General features: G+C 39.8%; 1 protein-coding gene across 3 annotated transcripts; it reads left to right on the forward strand.

Moving 5' to 3' along the window:
- Positions 1–1,106: 1,106 nt before the first annotated feature.
- On the forward strand, positions 1,107–16,350 carry LOC148351583 (cytosolic 5'-nucleotidase 1A-like). 3 transcript variants are annotated; one of them, XM_088354642.1, is made up of 7 exons: positions 1,107–1,179; positions 1,266–1,542; positions 5,167–5,334; positions 10,180–10,309; positions 12,695–12,817; positions 13,786–13,970; positions 15,966–16,350. In XM_088354642.1, exons 2-7 carry the CDS (start codon positions 1,420–1,422, stop codon positions 16,299–16,301), a joined length of 1,065 nt encoding a protein of 354 aa, XP_088210768.1. In that variant the 5' UTR covers positions 1,107–1,179; positions 1,266–1,419; the 3' UTR covers positions 16,302–16,350. The 3 variants fall into 3 exon arrangements, with proteins under 3 accessions (XP_088210768.1, XP_088210767.1, XP_088210769.1); XM_088354643.1 differs by having other exon boundaries at positions 1,152–1,179; positions 1,292–1,542; XM_088354641.1 differs by having other exon boundaries at positions 1,148–1,542.
- Positions 16,351–17,754: the final 1,404 nt, after the last annotated feature.

Genomic DNA, 17,754 nt, shown 5'->3' on the forward strand with positions numbered 1-17,754 from the left:
GCTAGGGCAATTGGTATCGATCTCGTCGGCCTCTGGCTTCTTATCACTCCACGCCAGACTGCTGCCTAACGTGCATGACTACCCATTTCCCGTAAAATAAAAGGCTTGTGTGAGAAACGTCACACATTTGGGTCCTGATCCTGTTCCGGTTCATGACATTCTATCTGTTTCTTACTTTGTGAGTATCTTACATTTCAATGTGGGCACATGTGGCTTATAGTCGGGTGCGGCTTATGTATGTGTAGAATAGTTTTTCCTTTAAAAATGTACTGGGTGCGGGTTATAATCAGGGGCACCTTATAGTCCGAATTTTGAGCCAGTTAGAAAATCATGGTAGAGTTGAACCTCGGTTTTCGAACGCCTCTCAGTTCGAACAAATCGGAGTCCGACCAAAAATTTAGAGAAATTCATGCTTCGCTGTTCGGTCAAAAAAATCGGAGTTCGAACCCCAGTAATGTGTGAGTGCGTACGATGGGTGCGATGCTGAGCAGCGTACGGGTGTAGATCGCTCTTTTCTTGACCAACTGTTATCGCGTGCGGACGTGCTATGTTTTGCTATTGCTTTTAATATAGGTGTATGAAGTGTTTTAGCCCCTAATTTTGCCTCCGAAGAAAGTCAGTGCAAGCAGCAAAGTTGCTACAGGTGAAATAAGAAAAGTAGTGTGTACAACTATTGCATTTAAGAAAGAAATAATAGCACCACCGTCCACCTGCGCCTTCTGCTGACCACCACAAAGGTAAGAAATCCTATTCATAATTCTTTTCTTTATACGCGGACGTATGATTAGCCTGGGTTAGCTTTATGTTTACGTTAAACATTCAAGGTAAACATTCCGGGTGTTGGAACGGATTAAAACGATTTACATTATTTTTAATGGGAAAAATGATTTCGGTGATCGAACAAATTGGTTTTCGAACAGGGTTCTGGAACGGATTATGGCAGAGAACCGAGGTTTATGGCCGAGAACCGAGGTTCCACTGTACTTGAATATCTAAACTCCACTAATACAAAATCTACCATACATGTAATGTGTCATGTGTCACATTAATGTCCATCAATAAGATGCTTCGAGAATGTAACAGGGAAGGGGTTAAACTCAGGGGGCGGCTGCCAAACGCAATCATTACCGTGCAGGAAAGAAGCTCTCAAACGGATCGAGCACGCTGAGGATGCTGCGGGTAAGGACCCCTGCAGCAACAATGTTGATTTTCCTTCAACGAACGCGCATCTCTCGCCGTTCCTGAGTGCATTTTTCCTCCTCCAGATCGTTGTTCGTGTGTGTCTCTGCAGTCTGCCTCATCTTGCATGCAGCGTGCATGAGTGAAACAGAGCTTGGCAGGCAACTCCTGGCACTAAGAAAAGGGAGACCGGCCACACAGTGACGACGTGAAAAAACAAGGGTTTTTTTTTCTTCAAAAATGAATTTTAGCAACGGGGAAACTTCCAGTGTCCGTGGACGGAGCGAAAATGGTGCAAGTAAGAACTGGGATGATGCCAAGAAAAGGGTCGAGCCATTGACTCCAACTAGGAAACTGCAACCTGTGAGTGTGTTTTCCTTGTTTACCTTTAATTGTCATTTACAAAAAGTTCCATGTTTTGCTTGCAAAGTAGAAACAAGACGCGCTTTGAATTTGGATTAGAAGACGTTGCCAAATATTTTAATAGAAATTATTTTTAAACTGCAAAGTCTTTCCTTCCGGCCAAGTCAATTAACGTTAAACATACAGTGTGTATTTTTAGCACCTCCTGGTGGTAAAGAAACATTTAGAAAACAAAAATAATAAAGATTTAAATCATAAGAAAAATATATGCATTATCATGTAAACATGCATTTTTTTCAAATACTTGGAGGTTGAGATATTAGCATTTGTTTGCCATAAGGTGAACCTCACTGACAGGGAGCTGACCTGATTAGCTGCCATTTTTTATTTTGCACATACATTCAATTATTTCCTTTTTCACAAAAATAACAGAAAACATTAAAAATGTAATAAAAATGGTGTCCCACTGGAAAACATTTTGCTCTTTTTATGTATTTGTTTTTTTAATTCAACCCTCCCCCTTTTTCTGGCTTTTTCCCTTTTCATTTTTGCTTAATTTATTTCTCTTATTTATTACTATGTTCCTTTTTCTGTTTTCCTTTTTCTTTTTTGTACATTTTCCTCTCATCCCCTTTTCTTTTTTCTTCATTATTTTATTTCCTTTTACTTTAATGTTGTTTTTTTCACTCTTTTTCCTTTATTCCTTTCTTTTCTTTCCTTTTTCTTTTCCTTTTTCCTTGTATCATTTTTTTGCAGAAGTAAAGAAGAAGGCGATAAATTATTGATTCTCCACATTATCTATTCTTTTTGTGCTATTTAGTACTCGTTTTTGGTTGCACAACACCAGAGACATGTAATGGTCAAATGTTACACGCTGCACCTTTAGTGCAAAAACAGGCCAACATGGAGGACTAATCTTGATATTTAGAAGTAAATGCACAATATAAATAAATACCTAAAAATTATATTCCATATAATTAACGTAATACCTTAATTTAACAGCTATTGTACCGCCAGAAAAGGTATTAATTTATAGAATGCTTTATATTATGAACTTAAAATGTCCCCAAAGTATATCAATTAAAAAAAACAAAATACTATATGTATTTTAGATAAATATCCTAAAGGTGATCAATATATCAAGAGTTCCTTTTGGTATCATGTGTTATAGGAGTCAGTAGCTGTATAATTGCAGGTCTGGAATAAAGATAAACAGTAAAAACTTCTTCTTCACCCTATATCTTATGGGTAGATGGTTACGTATTATATCTTTGTTTGTGCAGCTGTTATTGTGCAAATATTTAGTTTGCTTTTTGTTAAAGAATGAGTGCATAGTTAGAGGTGTCCTCAAAAAGTTGATATTAGATTTTTTTTTCTCTATTTAATATGTGCTATCATTGCCCAACTGAGTTTGTTGTATTAATGGCGGTGGAGGAGAGTAATTATACGCGCGTGCTCGTGGTTTTCTTATATTCTCGGATGAAAATGGTGAAACTTGGAAAGGACTGTATCAAATACACTCCTAACACCACCCCAAACCCTAAAAAAAAGAGAAAAAAGAAAATATTATTTGAGCGTGTTTGAAAAAGTCACGTACTTGCACAGGCAAGAGAAGGAGCTTGAAAGATGATACACAACAAAATGTATCATGCATATGTTTGTTGGTATCTATTTACCTATTTATTTCTACGTATGGCAGGATTGGCCGATAAAAATATGTGGAAATGAGGCACATGCCTTTGCAGTGGGGATGAAATGGTTTGCATCACTGTCACCTAGTCGCTGCCAGTTGCGTAAAAATAAATGACTCGTGACTATAGCGGCAAATGCTGCACCGTAAAATCTGATGACTTGGTTCAACTCAAATGGTTTGTTGGAACGATTGTATCTATTTAAGACAGGACTCTGGAAACACAGTCTCAGTAACACGACTCAAAACCTCAATTAAGATACCTCGACTTACTTGAAAAGTGTCATTCTCTAACTCCTGTATGTAATATAATAAAAGATAAACTAAGAGATTGGAAACAGGCACACAAAACTGAATTTCATCAGATGAAATTATTATACTATAATCATAAGGACCCCAATCATCAAATTCTCATTTATTAGGAACATTGTAACTACAGTACTTACTCGAAAGATGTCTATAACACAAGTCATAACCAGCAAACGCTCAAAAAATATAACAGCTGCAATTAAGTTTTTCCACACATTCTATCAAAGACAGCTAAATCCTCAGCCTGATGAGATCTTCATCCAAAGAATGTAGAAACTGTACAAGCATATCTTTACCATAACACAAAGTGCACACGCGTACAGTACACAAGGCGCATAGAAACTTCATAAAATCAGGCAAACTAACAGTACCTAAAAAGATCATAATCATGATATCAATATGTTGCACGTTTAACTGAATACCCAAAATACTTTCATAACAAAATAGCGCCATATACTGCACATAAAGTAACTCGTCACAAGCAACATGGTAACTACATACAATCTGGAAAAATGGGAGTACTGCTAACACAACTTAGATCCACAGCACAATGATCCCATCACTTCCTTAACCATATACCTCATTACATGGAACAGAGTAACTAAATACATGATTTTCAATCAAGAGTTACCCACACGGCGAAAGACTTCAGTGAAACATTGTCATAAGCGACATTGTAATTGCATGAAAACCATCCATAACTCAACGATCCCATGGCCTGCAAGATGAACTCACCATAAGGTACATAGCAACTGTATAAATCTATTTTGATTACTGCTGAGTCTGCTCCGTTGGCGCCAACAGCTGCGGACGCTGATTGGCTGCTTCCTCCTTTTAAAACCCCCGATTTCCTGTCAACATTTCTCGGATCGTCTGTGAACCTACGCGACACGCTAGGCAAGCCTTTATGACTCCTGACTCTATCCTGCCCTGTTTTCCGTCTGATTCCCTTTTCCGACCTTTTTCTGAACCCGTTTACGTTTTTGCTCCTCCACCCCGGCCATCGACCTGTTTTTTCCTCGCTCTGGACTTGCACGGAATTGCCACTTCCGCGTTCCCAGCGATCTGCTACCCGTGACCGACGATCACCGGATTGTGGGTGCAAGCCCTTTCGTCATTCTAAATAAAGCTGAGTTAAACGAACCCAATTGGGTCCCGTCTCCGTTCCTGGTTCGTGTCATCTACAGAAATCCTGAAAAGATCATACATAATTAAAGTGGACTGGGTAACTGAATACACATTATACAGCAATGACAGAATGACCCCTGACCGACATACACATAGGAACTCACTAACAAAAGTAGCATAAACGTGAGAAAACTAAGACCACCTTATAAAAGTAAATATCATAATCTGAGTATGATTGTAAGTGAGGTTGTAACCTGCAGACTTTTTAAATCACCACAAAGGGAAATATAACTATGAAACTTAAAAACTTAAAAATTAAAAGTGGCCAAGTCGGCTAAAACATCATCAGAATACAATAAACTAGCAAAGAACCAAGGGGACTGAGTACTAATAAAGTAAGGAAGGTTGTGATAGGAGGAAAGAACAATTAGGAACAAGTTGTTCTAAAATCTGTGATCAGTAAATCCATTGCTATGCATTGTTGTGTCATCTCTCAGCCCAAACCTGAGAACGCTATCACCATCGCCGTGTCTTCGCGGGTGCTCTTCAACATGGAACGCGAGCAGCAAATCTACGAGCGGCAAGGAATGGAGGAGTATCTCAAGTACCAGCTGGAGCATGAAAGCGAGCCTTTCAGTCCCGGACCCGCATTCTCCTTCGTCAAGGTGAGAGTATTCTCTGGATGGAGTATCTTGACACAAACATGAATCTTCCTGGAAAATCCTATCTACACCCATCAAGACATTTTGGATTTTAATATATAAAATGCTCGGTACGCTACCCTAATTTGCTGATATTTCAAATTTTAAAGCCAGTGTCATTGGCGGTCAATATGGCCAAATTGTCCACCCCTTGGAGTTAAGTCAAGGCTTATAGCCCTTAATCACAGGGAGTCTCAAAGGGCTGCACAGACCACAGATTATTGCAAACGACAGACTATTACACCAGCCCCTGATCTAAAACCTACATGAGGGCAAGGAAAAACTCAAAAACCTCAACATGAGGAACATGAAGAAGCCTTGAGAAGGGACCGCACATGAGGTAATCCCCCTTCCAGGATGACCAGGCTGCAACGGATGTTGCAAAAAAAAACAGTACACAGACAGGGTCGACATGAAATCTAGGTCATTCATAAGATAGAATAGAAGTGTGTTTTAAGACTAGACTTAAACAGTTCCATTGAGTTCCTAAACATGATTGGCTAATAGTGACAATGATGTAAAAGGGGCATAATAGTCAAGTGTCACCACCGGAACAAACAGGGGACCCAAATGCGTGACATTCACACAACACTTTATCAAAGAATCAGGGGTATCCGGGAGAGTGGAGTAAACAGCGATCTGGTGCTCGCTCGGCAGGTGGAACAGGAAGCCCTCGGGGCCAGTGACAGGTGGCGAGGCGGAAAGCCAGGGCCGGAGAACAGAGCGTGAACGTGGATCAGACCAAGTCGGATACCCGGGACAGGAGATCGAAGCGTGGTCGTAGATGGGAACAAGTCGGATAGCCGGAATAGGAGGACGAAGCGTTGTCGGGCATTGGAAGCAAGTCAGGGAACCGGAGACGATCGGGAAGCCAGGGGCAGGGGATCAATGGCAGGAATCAGAGGAAGGAATCATGCAGAAAGACGAGGTGGGCAGGCAGGTCGCATTATGCAGGAACAGATGGGAATCAAAACAGGAGCCAGAGTCAAAAGGCATGTGCTGAAGTTCACTGATGGACTGACGAAGAGTGACTGGAAAGGAAGCGCTTAAATAGTGAGAGGGATAATTAAGAAACGAGTGGCAAAAGGCTGCACAGAGGAGTCCCAAAGGGCTGCACAGACCACAGATTATTGCAAATTACAGTCTATTATTACACCATCCCCTGATCTAAAACCTACATGAGGGCAAGGAAAAACTCAAAACTTCAACATAAGGTAAATAAAGAAACCTTGAGAAGGGACTGCACAACAAACAACAGCGCTCGATAATAGTCAAAATAACACACAGGCATCTTTTGCAGGTGTGCAATATTCAAAAGAGCACACACTTATCAATGTTAAAGAACCAAATCAGTAAAAGCAACATTCTGATTTCAAAACATTTGGTATCTTTCATTCATTTTTCAAATTTATATACAAAAATAAGTTTACAAAAGATCATATACAATTCAGAATTTCACTAGAAAATGTAAAATACAAAAAAACAAGAAAACATATCGTGAAATATAGTTTGTTGTTATTTACCTAGCATTGTGTGAGCTGCTACAGTGTCAAACAGGTATTTGGGGTTATTTTTCCGTTGACTTAACACCTTTAAATAAGCCATAGTATGAGTATTTTTATTTTGTAAAATCTTGTTTATAGATTGCCCACTCTTTAACACACGTAGGAAGCTTTTTATTCTGCTTTTTAGCCTAACAAAAAAGAACTTTATTCATGAAGCACTTAAAAGGACAGTGTATTATTTAACATCTCCTAGTGGTAAAAACAAACTTCATTCGTTAAAAAAAGCAACTACATTGATTTAAATAATAAGAGTAAATCCATGAATCGTCATATAAACGCATATTTTTTAAAATACTCTTAAGTCGAGAAATTTGCATTTATTTACATACGCCTTATCTAAAAGGAGTTGATATAATGGCATGCCATCTTTTCTTCTTAGGGTACCCAAAAGTCACAAAAAGTTTGGGCAAAAAATAAAACAAGAAATGGTGGGGTTTGGTCACTTTGGGTCTCCGTAGTTTGTATTTTTAGCCCTGGTTTTCAATTGCACTTCACAATAGCGACATCTGGTGCTGAAATATTACGCAGTGTCTCTTTTAACGTAAATGTACAGTGCATCCGGAAAGTATTCACAGCACTTCACTTTTTCCACATTTTGTTATGTTACAGCCTCATTCCAATTTGTATTAATTTAATCTTTTATCTCAAAATTCTACACAAAATACTCCATTATGACAATGTGAAAAGTTTTTTTTTAACTTTTTTTTAATTTATTAAAAATAAGAAACTAAGAAATCACATTTACATAAGTATTCACGGCCTTTGCTTAATACTTTGTTGATCCACCTTTGGCAGAAAATACAGCCTCAAGTCTTTTGGAATATGATCCCACAAGTTTAGCACACCTATCTTTAGGCAGTTTTGCCCATTCTTCTTTGCAATAAGTCTCAAGCTCAATCAGGTTGGATGGGAGACGTTTGTGCACAGCCATTTTCAGATCTCTCCAGAGATGTTCGATCAGATTCAAGTCTGGACTCTGGATGGGCCACTCCAGGATATTCACGGAGTGGTTCTGAAGCCAATCTTTTGAGATCTTGGCTGTGTGCTTTGGGTCGTTGTCCTGCTGAAAAATGAACCTTCGCCCCAGCCTGAGGTCAAGAGCGCTCTGGAGCAGGTTTTCATCCAGGATATCTCTATATATTGCTGCATTCATTTTTCCTTCTATCCTGACTAGTCTGCCGGTTCCTGCTGCTGAAAAACATCCCCACTGCATGATGCTGCCACCACCATGCTTCACTCTAGGGATGGTATTGGCCTGGTGATGAGCGGTGCCTGGTTTCCTCCAAACATGGCGCCTGGCATTCACACCAAAGAGTTCAATCTTTGTCTCATCAGACCAGAGAATTTTGTTTCTCATGGTCTGAGAGTCTTTCAGCTGCTTTTTGGCAAATTCCAGACGGGCTTCCACGTTATTTTAACTAAGGAGTGGCTTTCGTCTGGCCACCCTACCATACAGGCCTGATTGGTGGATTGCTGCAGAGATGGTTGTCCTTCTGGAAGGCTCTCCTCTCTCCACAGAGGAACGCTGGAGCTCTGACAGAGTGACCATTGGGTTCTTGCTCACCTCCCTGACTAAGGCCCTTCTTCCCCGATCGCTCAGTTTAGAAGGCCGGCCAGCTCTAGGAAGAGTCCTGGTGGTTCCAAATGTCTTCCATTTAAGAATAATGGAGGCCACTGTGCTCATTGGAACCTTCAAAGCAGCAGAAATTTTTCTGTATCCTTCCCCAGATTTGTGCCTCAAGACAATCCTGTCTCGCAGGTCTGCAGACAGTTCTTTTGACTTCATGCTTGGTGTTTGTGCTCTGACATGCACACCCAACTGTGGGACCTTATATAGACAGGTGTGTGCCTTTCCAAATCATGTCCAATCAACTGAATTTACTGCAGGTGGACTGCAATTAAGCTGTAGAAAGATCTCAAGGATGATCAGCGGAAAAACGATGCACCTGAGCTCAATTTTGAGCTTCATGGCAAAGGCTGTGAATACTTATGTAAATGTGATTTCTTAGTTTTATATTTTTAATAAATTCAAAAAAAGGTAAAAAAAAAATAATTCACATTGTCATAATGGAGTATTTTGTGTAGAATTTTGAGATAAGAGATTAAATTAATACAATTTGGAATGAGGCTGTAACATAACAAAATGTGGAAAAAGTGAAGCGCTGTGAATACTTTCCGGATGCACTGTAATTAAGCAATGTGAATCACATTGCATCAAGGCCTGTATAAAATGTGAATTAAATAACTCACAAATATCATAATTGGTCTTTTTAAGATAAAATAGTTTTCAATTAATTCAAACAAGAACAATCCTCAAAATAATCGAGAATCGTTGTAGAGTATTTATAGCTGTATCCTAAACAACCGCCCCCGCTCAGAATTTAACATGCTGCTTGGTGCATCAGGGGGTGGTAAAGACAAATAAGGATTAAAGAACTAAACAGAGATATGGAGTGATCCAGGCGGTTTGTATTTACTGTATTTTAGAAGGTGCAAGGATTATAAGGCGCACCCTCCCCCAAAAATATTTCTGTCATATATTTCTCATGTATAAGGCGCACTGTACTATAAGGGGCATGGAATTAAAACTACAGGAAGAGCTAGGGTTGTATAAAAAACAAGTAAATACATTTAAATTTGAATTATTTATTCAAAAGAACACAAATTAACATGACAACATCTGGTTTCACCACTAAAATTAATTCATCTATTTAAAAAATGGTTACTGTGCTGTCCTCACTTTGAAGTATGCCCTGTTTCACCAGATAGACATTTAGTGAAGGACGTCCCGAATAACCAGATTTATTTTCTTTAGTTGTCGCCTTAACCATTACCCTTGTTAGGTCGCCGTAAAACTAAAAGGAAAGTATCAAAAAGTCCTTCACCATACAGATACATTCTAAGCCAAGCTAAGAAATTCCAACAATTATTCAAACCAGCGTACAAAAACATGAACATAAACAAAATCAAAAATTGACGTTGAAGTTCTGTGATTCTTCTTTATTCCCTTTGAGCAAAAAACAATCAACATTTTAACCACAACTCTGTATGTTTCTCAAAGGCAGAACAGTTCCCGTATGCCATATTATTAAATTTCCTTTTTTTCCCCACTGTATTTTCCAGTATATAAGGTTTACATGTTTATAAGGCACACTTTAAACTTTCTGGCCGATTTGAGGTTTTTAGGTGCACCTCAGAAATACGGTAATTGTCATTTTCAAACACGTTCTTGCTGCCCTTCCAGGCTCTGGAGGCCGTCAACAGTCGACTTCGGGATCTCTATCCTGAAAGCGAAGAGCTTTTTGACGTTGTGCTCGTGACCAACAACCACGCTTACGTGGGCCTGCGACTCATCAACACCATCAATCACCATCGTGAGTTACAATGGAGGATGAGTACACTGTCTTTGTTTTATTCCTGTGGGTTTTTTTCGGAAAGAAATCTGAAGTCGCGTGTTTTCTTCTTTGAAATATCCTACTTCTATGAGACAGTAGTGGCAAGCGCCCTCTTCTATGCGGCAGCGTGTTGGGGAGGCAGCGTCAAGAAGAAGGATGCCTCTCGTCTCAATAAACTGGCTAGGAAAGCGAGCTCTGTTGTGGGCAAAGAGCTGGACAGCCTAACAACAGCAGCTGAGAGACAGGCACTGAAAAAGCTGAGGTCAATCATGGACAATCCATCGCATCCGCTTCACAGCATTATCTCCGGACAGAAGAGCAGTTTCAGTGACAGACTGCTGTCACTGTCTTGTACTACGGACAGACTGAAGAGTTCTTTTCTTCCTCATGCCATGAGGCTCTTTAACTCCACCCGGCAGAGTAAAGGCCCACATTAAACCACACCACCTACATTGGATCTTACTGCATTATGTGTAGCACTATTTAGTTAATCTATATAACATGCTAAAGTGGGCATTTGCACGTCACACTGGGTATTTGTATATTGTTTTCTTTTGGCTTTATTATTGTATTGTTCTCAGCTCAGGGATGCTGCTGGAAATGTGAATTTCCCTTAGGGGATGAATAAAGTATCTATCTATCTATCTATCTATCTATCTACTTGTTGCCCGGCACGGTTCAGCTTCCTCTCTGATGCCACGGCCTTGTGCTTGGCTAGTGTGTGTACAGGAAGTCACACCCTAGCATTGTTTGTTAAGGTTAAGGGAGGAGAAAAAAATAGATTTTTGTCTGTTTTTCCAGGCAAAGTCCCTCTTGACCTTTTCCCAGTTTAATGTTGGCTTAAACTGGGGTCTTTCCCATGATCCGCAAAACAAATGATTCCACCCGAGAGAATTGGGGACCCACAAAGCCATTCCTCTTTGGTGTAGTCTGGCAGAGTGGGAAAAAATTAAAAACAACACAAAAACCTGATGTGAAATATTCAAAAATGATTAGGGGAAAAATATGTGAGTTACTTTTTTTTTTAAAATGCTAAAAGTCAAATTTGAATTCTTATGGAACGTCATAGTAAACCACAGTACATTAAAATATACCGTAAATTTAGACCACAGGGTGGAAATCTTTAAAAGCCAAATCCGCTAATGTAAGGGAGAAACTCAACTATTTTTTGTACAAGCCACACCAGATTTTAAGCCATAGACTTAACTAGCCATAAAAAAATCAACTTATTCACAATCATTTCCTACTTAAAAAAAAACGAGCGGGGAAATGTCTAGAACAGAAAAGAAACACATTGTGGTGTGATTAAGACACTTGTTTGCGGAATTAGTCCAAAACTGTCAATCTTAATCAAGAAGCTCAGCAGTCAATATAAACTAAATTGGCATTAACATGTACGTAGTGCAACAAAAATCTTCTCAAAATAAAACTCAATCCACTGTACTTACTTAAACTCAGAAGCCTGTACAATCACAACAGCCTGTATACATGCTGAGTCATGCGACTGATCTTAAGTCCTCCCATCCCTTGCACACGTGACAAAGTGATAGAGAAAAGACCAAGTATTTCTACAACTACATTAAAAAATCATTATACATGCTAACTGAGAAATTCTACACGATAATTAGCGAGCTGACAATTATCGGTTTGATAACAGCCTAATATGACGTCACAGTTTTTGACCCAATAGGAAAAATAAACCGAATAATTAGTCACCCTGCCAATATTCGTTCAGCCGACACTACTTGTTAGAAACAATCCAAGCATTCATATTCTATTCTTAATATTCTAATTGGACTTTTTACATTGTATAATAACTCAGTCATACACAATTTTCTTTTCTTACCTGTCACGAATGGCAGCCACTCCAGCAGCTCCCGTGTTATTTTCGATTGTTCTCGTTTGTTCTCAGCTCAGGGATGCTGCTGGAAATGTGAATTTCCCTTCGGGGATGAACAGAGTATCTATCTATCTATCTATCTATCTATCTATCTATCTATCTATCTATCTATCTATCTATCTATCTATCTATCTATCTATCTATCTATCTATCTATCTATCTATCTATCTATCTATCTATCTATCTATCTATCTATCTATCTATCTATCTATCTATCTATCTATCTATCTATCTATCTATCTATCTATCTATCTATCTATCTATCTATCTATCTATCTATCTATCTATCTATCTATCTATCTATCTATCTATCTATCTATCTATCTATCTATCTATCTATCTATCTATCTATCTATCTATCTATCTAAATTATTTTTAGATACTGTAACACATATTACTGAAACACTGTCAAACATAACATGAAAATCTACTTACTTGTGCAAACTCCTCTGCTTGTTTTTCAGACTTACTCATCGAGCGCTTTTGTATGACTGGAGGAAACAGTGCCATAGGTTACTTGAAGGCGTATCACACCAACCTGTATCTCTCTGCTGACTCTACCAAGGTGCGAGAAGCTCTGGAAGAAGGTCAGTTAAAAAGCCAGAGAAGTCGATCAGTTCTTCAGTTACCTTAAAATGTTGGGCTCATTTTGACCGTCATTTTTGCCCTAAATAAAGGACTAAAAACAAGGTTCAAGCAAAGGTATTTTCTATAAATGTCACAAAATACTGCAAATGATAAGAATAACCTTGTATTTACATTCGGAGCAGACTGCACTGAACGGGAAAGGGAAAGGAGTGCTTTGGCTCGTGTACAGAGATCTGCCTACCTCTACCACTCACCCAATTAAACTGCTCTGAGTGGTTTGTAGGCGTGTTTTTGTGTTTTCTGTGGGTTTTCATCATAATGTATCTCAAAAGTGAGAATACGTGGTTTACTGAGCTTCCATTAAAAGGATTTCTCAGCGACCTACTGCCAAAACGGGGAATGTTGGTACGACCATCTAACTATAAACTGATGTTAAAACTGTGCCCTATATATACCGTACTGAACCTTAAGTTGTCCCAGTGCTACCTCGGCTTCACATGTATCAAAACCTTGGTTTGGGGCGGCAGTAGCTCAGGAGGTAGAGCGATCGTTTTAGGATTAAGGGATCCCAGTTCGAATCCCGGCTTGTCCGTGTTACATGCCGAAGTGTCCTTGGGTAAGACACTGAACCCTCAATACCCTAATAACCAGGTTAGCGCCTTACATGGCTGCACAGATCATGGCCGCTATTGGGAAATGTAAAGCACTTTGGGAAGTCATTGACTTGAAAAGCGCTATATAAATGCAGATCATTTCATTTCATTTCATCAAAATACTTTAGAAAGCCACAGAGAAATGTGTAAAGGTCAAATTTTATTTCCGGGCTATATAAACTCATGAAAAGAGCCATCTAAGGCTCGCGAGCCATAGGTTCCCGATTCCTGTTCTACCATCTGGCATCCCAGCCTAAATGAGTTTGACCCCCCTGATCTAGTACATAGATGCTGACTCTTTGTCTGTTTGCCAGGCATTGCAGCGGCCACCATGTTCACCCCGGAAAAGATGACGGAAGTGTCGGAGTCTCAGCTTCGCGTGGCCTTCGATGGCGATGCCGTCCTATTCTCGGATGAGTCGGAGCGGATTTTCAAAGCTCACGGCCTGGACAAGTTCTTTGAGCACGAGAAGGCCCACGAGAACAAGCCTCTGGACCACGTACAGTATACACACAGGCACCGCTGATGGATGACAGGTTCTTAAGTCAAAACAGAAGTTGTGAGTTTGCTTGTGATCGCCAATTGAGCGTAAACAACATGGCAGCATCCGAACGGATGTAACAGAGAAGGAAAGAATCACATTTGGACAATTAAGAGTTACCAAAGTTCAATTTCAGTGGCCCATCTACACACGAGATTAATTAGTTCCTGGATTGAGTTTGTATCTAAAATTTCTTGTATCTCAAACACTTTTTTCCCGTAAGAAATAACTGAAAGCCAATCAATCTGTTCCAGACCTCCCAAAATCAAGTTAACCTGAAATGGCTCTGAAACACATTTCCTGATCACTAAATACACAATAGTAATCAAACATAAAGCTACAGTAAAATGATAAATAACGTGATATTAACGATATAAAATGTGAGTTCATTATGAGCGTTTATGCGTGGTGCGTAAGAAGTGAGAGAGCAGGAGAGAATGTTTATGATCCGTAAACCATTTGACTAAGGGGCCGGTCACACAGACATTTGCGGCTGAATCACGGCCAGAAATTTCTGCCTGTGAGGCGGACGCTATTGGACGCTTTGAGTTCGCAATGCAGACGAGATACAGCAGTGCTTAACACGCGGTCGGAAATTCGCGCGCGGGTGGCAGCGCGAAAAAGTTTTGCGCTGCTCAATTCTTCAGAGCACGGGTACAAAGCCTTTCACGAGCGTATCAAGGCTGAACCACGGCCAGAAATTTCTGGACGTAAAGCGGATGCTGTTGGGCGCTGATGGACGTTTTGAGAACGCCATATAGACGAGATACAGCAGTGCTTTACTCGCTGTCGAAAATTCACACGCGGTTGGCCGCGCGCAAAACTTTTGAGCTGCTCAAAAGTTTGAGCACGTGTTAAACCGCGTGCCGCACACGTGGTCAACACGAGGTAATGACGCGGAACGACGTGCTCTGGCCGCGGCCAGGGCGTGGTTACACATGGGTTGGACGGGAAATTTCAGCGGGTAATCGTGGGTGGAGCATGGTAATAGCATGTTCCGCGCCTGTATCGCGGTGTTATCACGTGAAATTACCGTGTTTCGCGTGTGACAGTCAAACGCCTTTCTCCGCGTATATACAGCGCGATTTGCCGAGCACACGTCAAGGGGGTGAACATGGATCCCTGTCAGTGTAGTGACCTCGTCTTAATCCATTTTTATTTCTTGACATTTCTTTTCAAGATAATAAAATAAAAATGATGCCATAGCTTGAAATCTTGATCTTCACGGAACTGTGTCTTGAGCGGTTATGATTTCTACAGCCCGGTGTTATCCGAGAAATGCATCCCTGCCGAGATTTGCATCCCCTCGCTACTAAATGTTTATTGTTTATTGAAGGTATTGTTGGATACATTAATCAAAACATGACACAAAAAGAAAAACTAATGCTGAGAGTGAGCATGGCCAAATATGGTCACCTTACGCCCCCTCCACCACTTTTACCTCGTTTTATCTCACTTTTAGGGAATGTAATGGCGAACATATAACCAAAACCACTTCGTATTGCATTTGTTGGAAATGTAATACAACTTAAACCATTCCGTCTTTGTTTTTGTTGTGAACGTAATCAAACGGTAAATCCCCCCCCCCTCGCGTGAACACGCATTCTGCTGCGCTTCCAACGAAAGCGATCGTATTCTATATAAAACGCTTATTAAAACTATAAAGCGAGCTAATTATAACAATTGGGAGATCCTAGTCTATATAACGCGTTTATTTAAACAATAAAGTGCGATCTTCGAAGGTAGAACGGTTACCGTGTGCAGTATAATTTAATACTAATGATGCATTTCCAACTTTATCCACCATATTTTCGGGTATATACGGCACACAGGATTATGAATAATATTTCTGGCCAACTTGGGGTTATTAGGTGTGCCTTATATTACGTAAAATATGGTAAATAGGACACATGTTACAATGTGTCTTCACTTTTATCTTCCATCTTGCTGCAGGGCCCACTGAAGGGCTTCCTGGAGGCTTTGGGAAAACTACAGAGAAAGTTTTTCCACAAAGGCCTGCGTATGGACTGCCCAATCCGCACCTACTTGGTGACGGCTCGCAGCGCTGCCAGTTCCGGCACCAGAGCCCTCAAAACGCTGCGTTCGTGGGGACTGGAGATCGACGAGGCGCTCTTTCTAGCGGGAGCACCAAAAGGCCCCATGCTGGAGAAGATCCGGCCGCACATTTTCTTTGATGACCAAATGTTTCACGTGGAAGGCGCAGCCGAGTTGGGCACTGTGGCCTGCCACGTTCCCTACGGCATTGCACAGAGACTTGCAAAAAAATGACTCGTAAGCCTCTGGAAAAAGGAGTTCTGCTAGTTTTCTGAAATTAAAAAAATAAATAAAATAAAATAAAATTATATATATATATATATATATATATATATATGTATATATATATATATGTAACCACGGTACACTTGTCCCACCAAAAGATTCAGGCTGGACTGGATGATGAGGTTTTTATTACAGTTACTGCAGATGAAATGAGTCACAACATTAGCTTTTCTGCTGGCTTTGATCTCTTTGATCTCGTTAGCAGCTCTCTCTGTAGACTGCCCAACAAAGCATATCAAAGAGCTTTCTTTTCAATTTACATAAAATACATTTTAGAATATCACAATACATCTTTACATCCATTTTAACAAGATACTTTTAACAAGAGATCGTACAGTGGATTTTTAACGTTTACAATGAATTCAACATGAATGAATGAATGAATTTTAACCAACATCATCCTTTTTAATATGTATGAGAAAATAGAAATAAGAACAACAATGAGTATAAAAATGGATACAATTTACCTGAAGATGAAATGAGTCACATTAGCTTTTCTGCTGGCTTTGATCTCTTTGATCTCTACAAGGGGAATTAACATTTTAGTAAAACAGAAACAAAACGAAAATAAATCCAAACAGCTTGACAACATCAATCACATTACTGTGCATGTTGAGAGATTTGTCAGCTGGGGTTATAATGTTTAAAATTAACTTCTTTTGTGGAGCACCAAAAGATGTGTCTTACCGTTAGCAGCTCTCTCTGTAGACTGCCAACAAACCCCGCCTTCCGGTCAAATGTCCAAAACCAAACCCCACCCCATACCAACAGGTGGCACTGTTGGACTCATTATTGCAGGACACTCACCAAAAACTATACACATATTTCAGCAGGAATTTCAATAAAACAAAAGTTATTGTTACACCCGTAACATATAAATAAAATGTGTTAACAAATTGTAATATTTGCACCCAATTTCTTTTTGTCTCAATCGTCAGTTTTAACTTGTTTGTTGTAATTTGTAAAAGTGTTTAACGTTGAAGTTTATAGAATTTGATGTTTCAGATGTGTTGTACACTTGTATTTGTGTTTGTATTTTGGTATGAGTTATGAAAAAATAAAAATAAAATGTTGCCTTAAAGCAAGTGTCTCAAACTCAATTGACCTGGGGGCTGCCAGGACTAGGGTCTGTGTGAGGTTGGACTGAATTAGGTTTTCCACAAGCAAACCTCTGGTAAAAATGTTTCCATTCTTCTCAAGAGGTACTGCAGTGTGCGGTGCAGGACCACCAGGCTCCACAATAGTCTAGTCCCCCTGGCCATCAGACTGTTAAATGGTCAATCTAACATATAGTTAACTTAAATCTAACGGCTGCTAATCACTTTTTGCACTAGTGGCAGTTTGTTTTATAGCTTGCCACTCCTTGCACATTTGCTCTCTGCACTATTGTACTTACAGTGTT

Source organism: Urocampus carinirostris, chromosome 15, assembly GCF_059441175.1.
Source record: "Urocampus carinirostris isolate Australia breed hairy pipefish chromosome 15, RoL_Ucar_1.0, whole genome shotgun sequence".
In the NCBI taxonomy this organism is placed as follows: domain Eukaryota; kingdom Metazoa; phylum Chordata; class Actinopteri; order Syngnathiformes; family Syngnathidae; genus Urocampus; species Urocampus carinirostris.

Coding starts and splice junctions, on each gene's coding strand:
- LOC148351583 (XM_088354642.1), top strand. CDS start 1,420: ATGAATTTTAGCAACGGGGAAACTTCCAGTGTCCGTGGACGGAGCGAA. Junction 1,543..5,166: donor CAACTAGGAAACTGCAACCT/GTGAGTGTGTTT, acceptor GTCATCTCTCAG/CCCAAACCTGAGAACGCTAT. Junction 10,310..12,694: donor CAACACCATCAATCACCATC/GTGAGTTACAAT, acceptor CTTGTTTTTCAG/ACTTACTCATCGAGCGCTTT.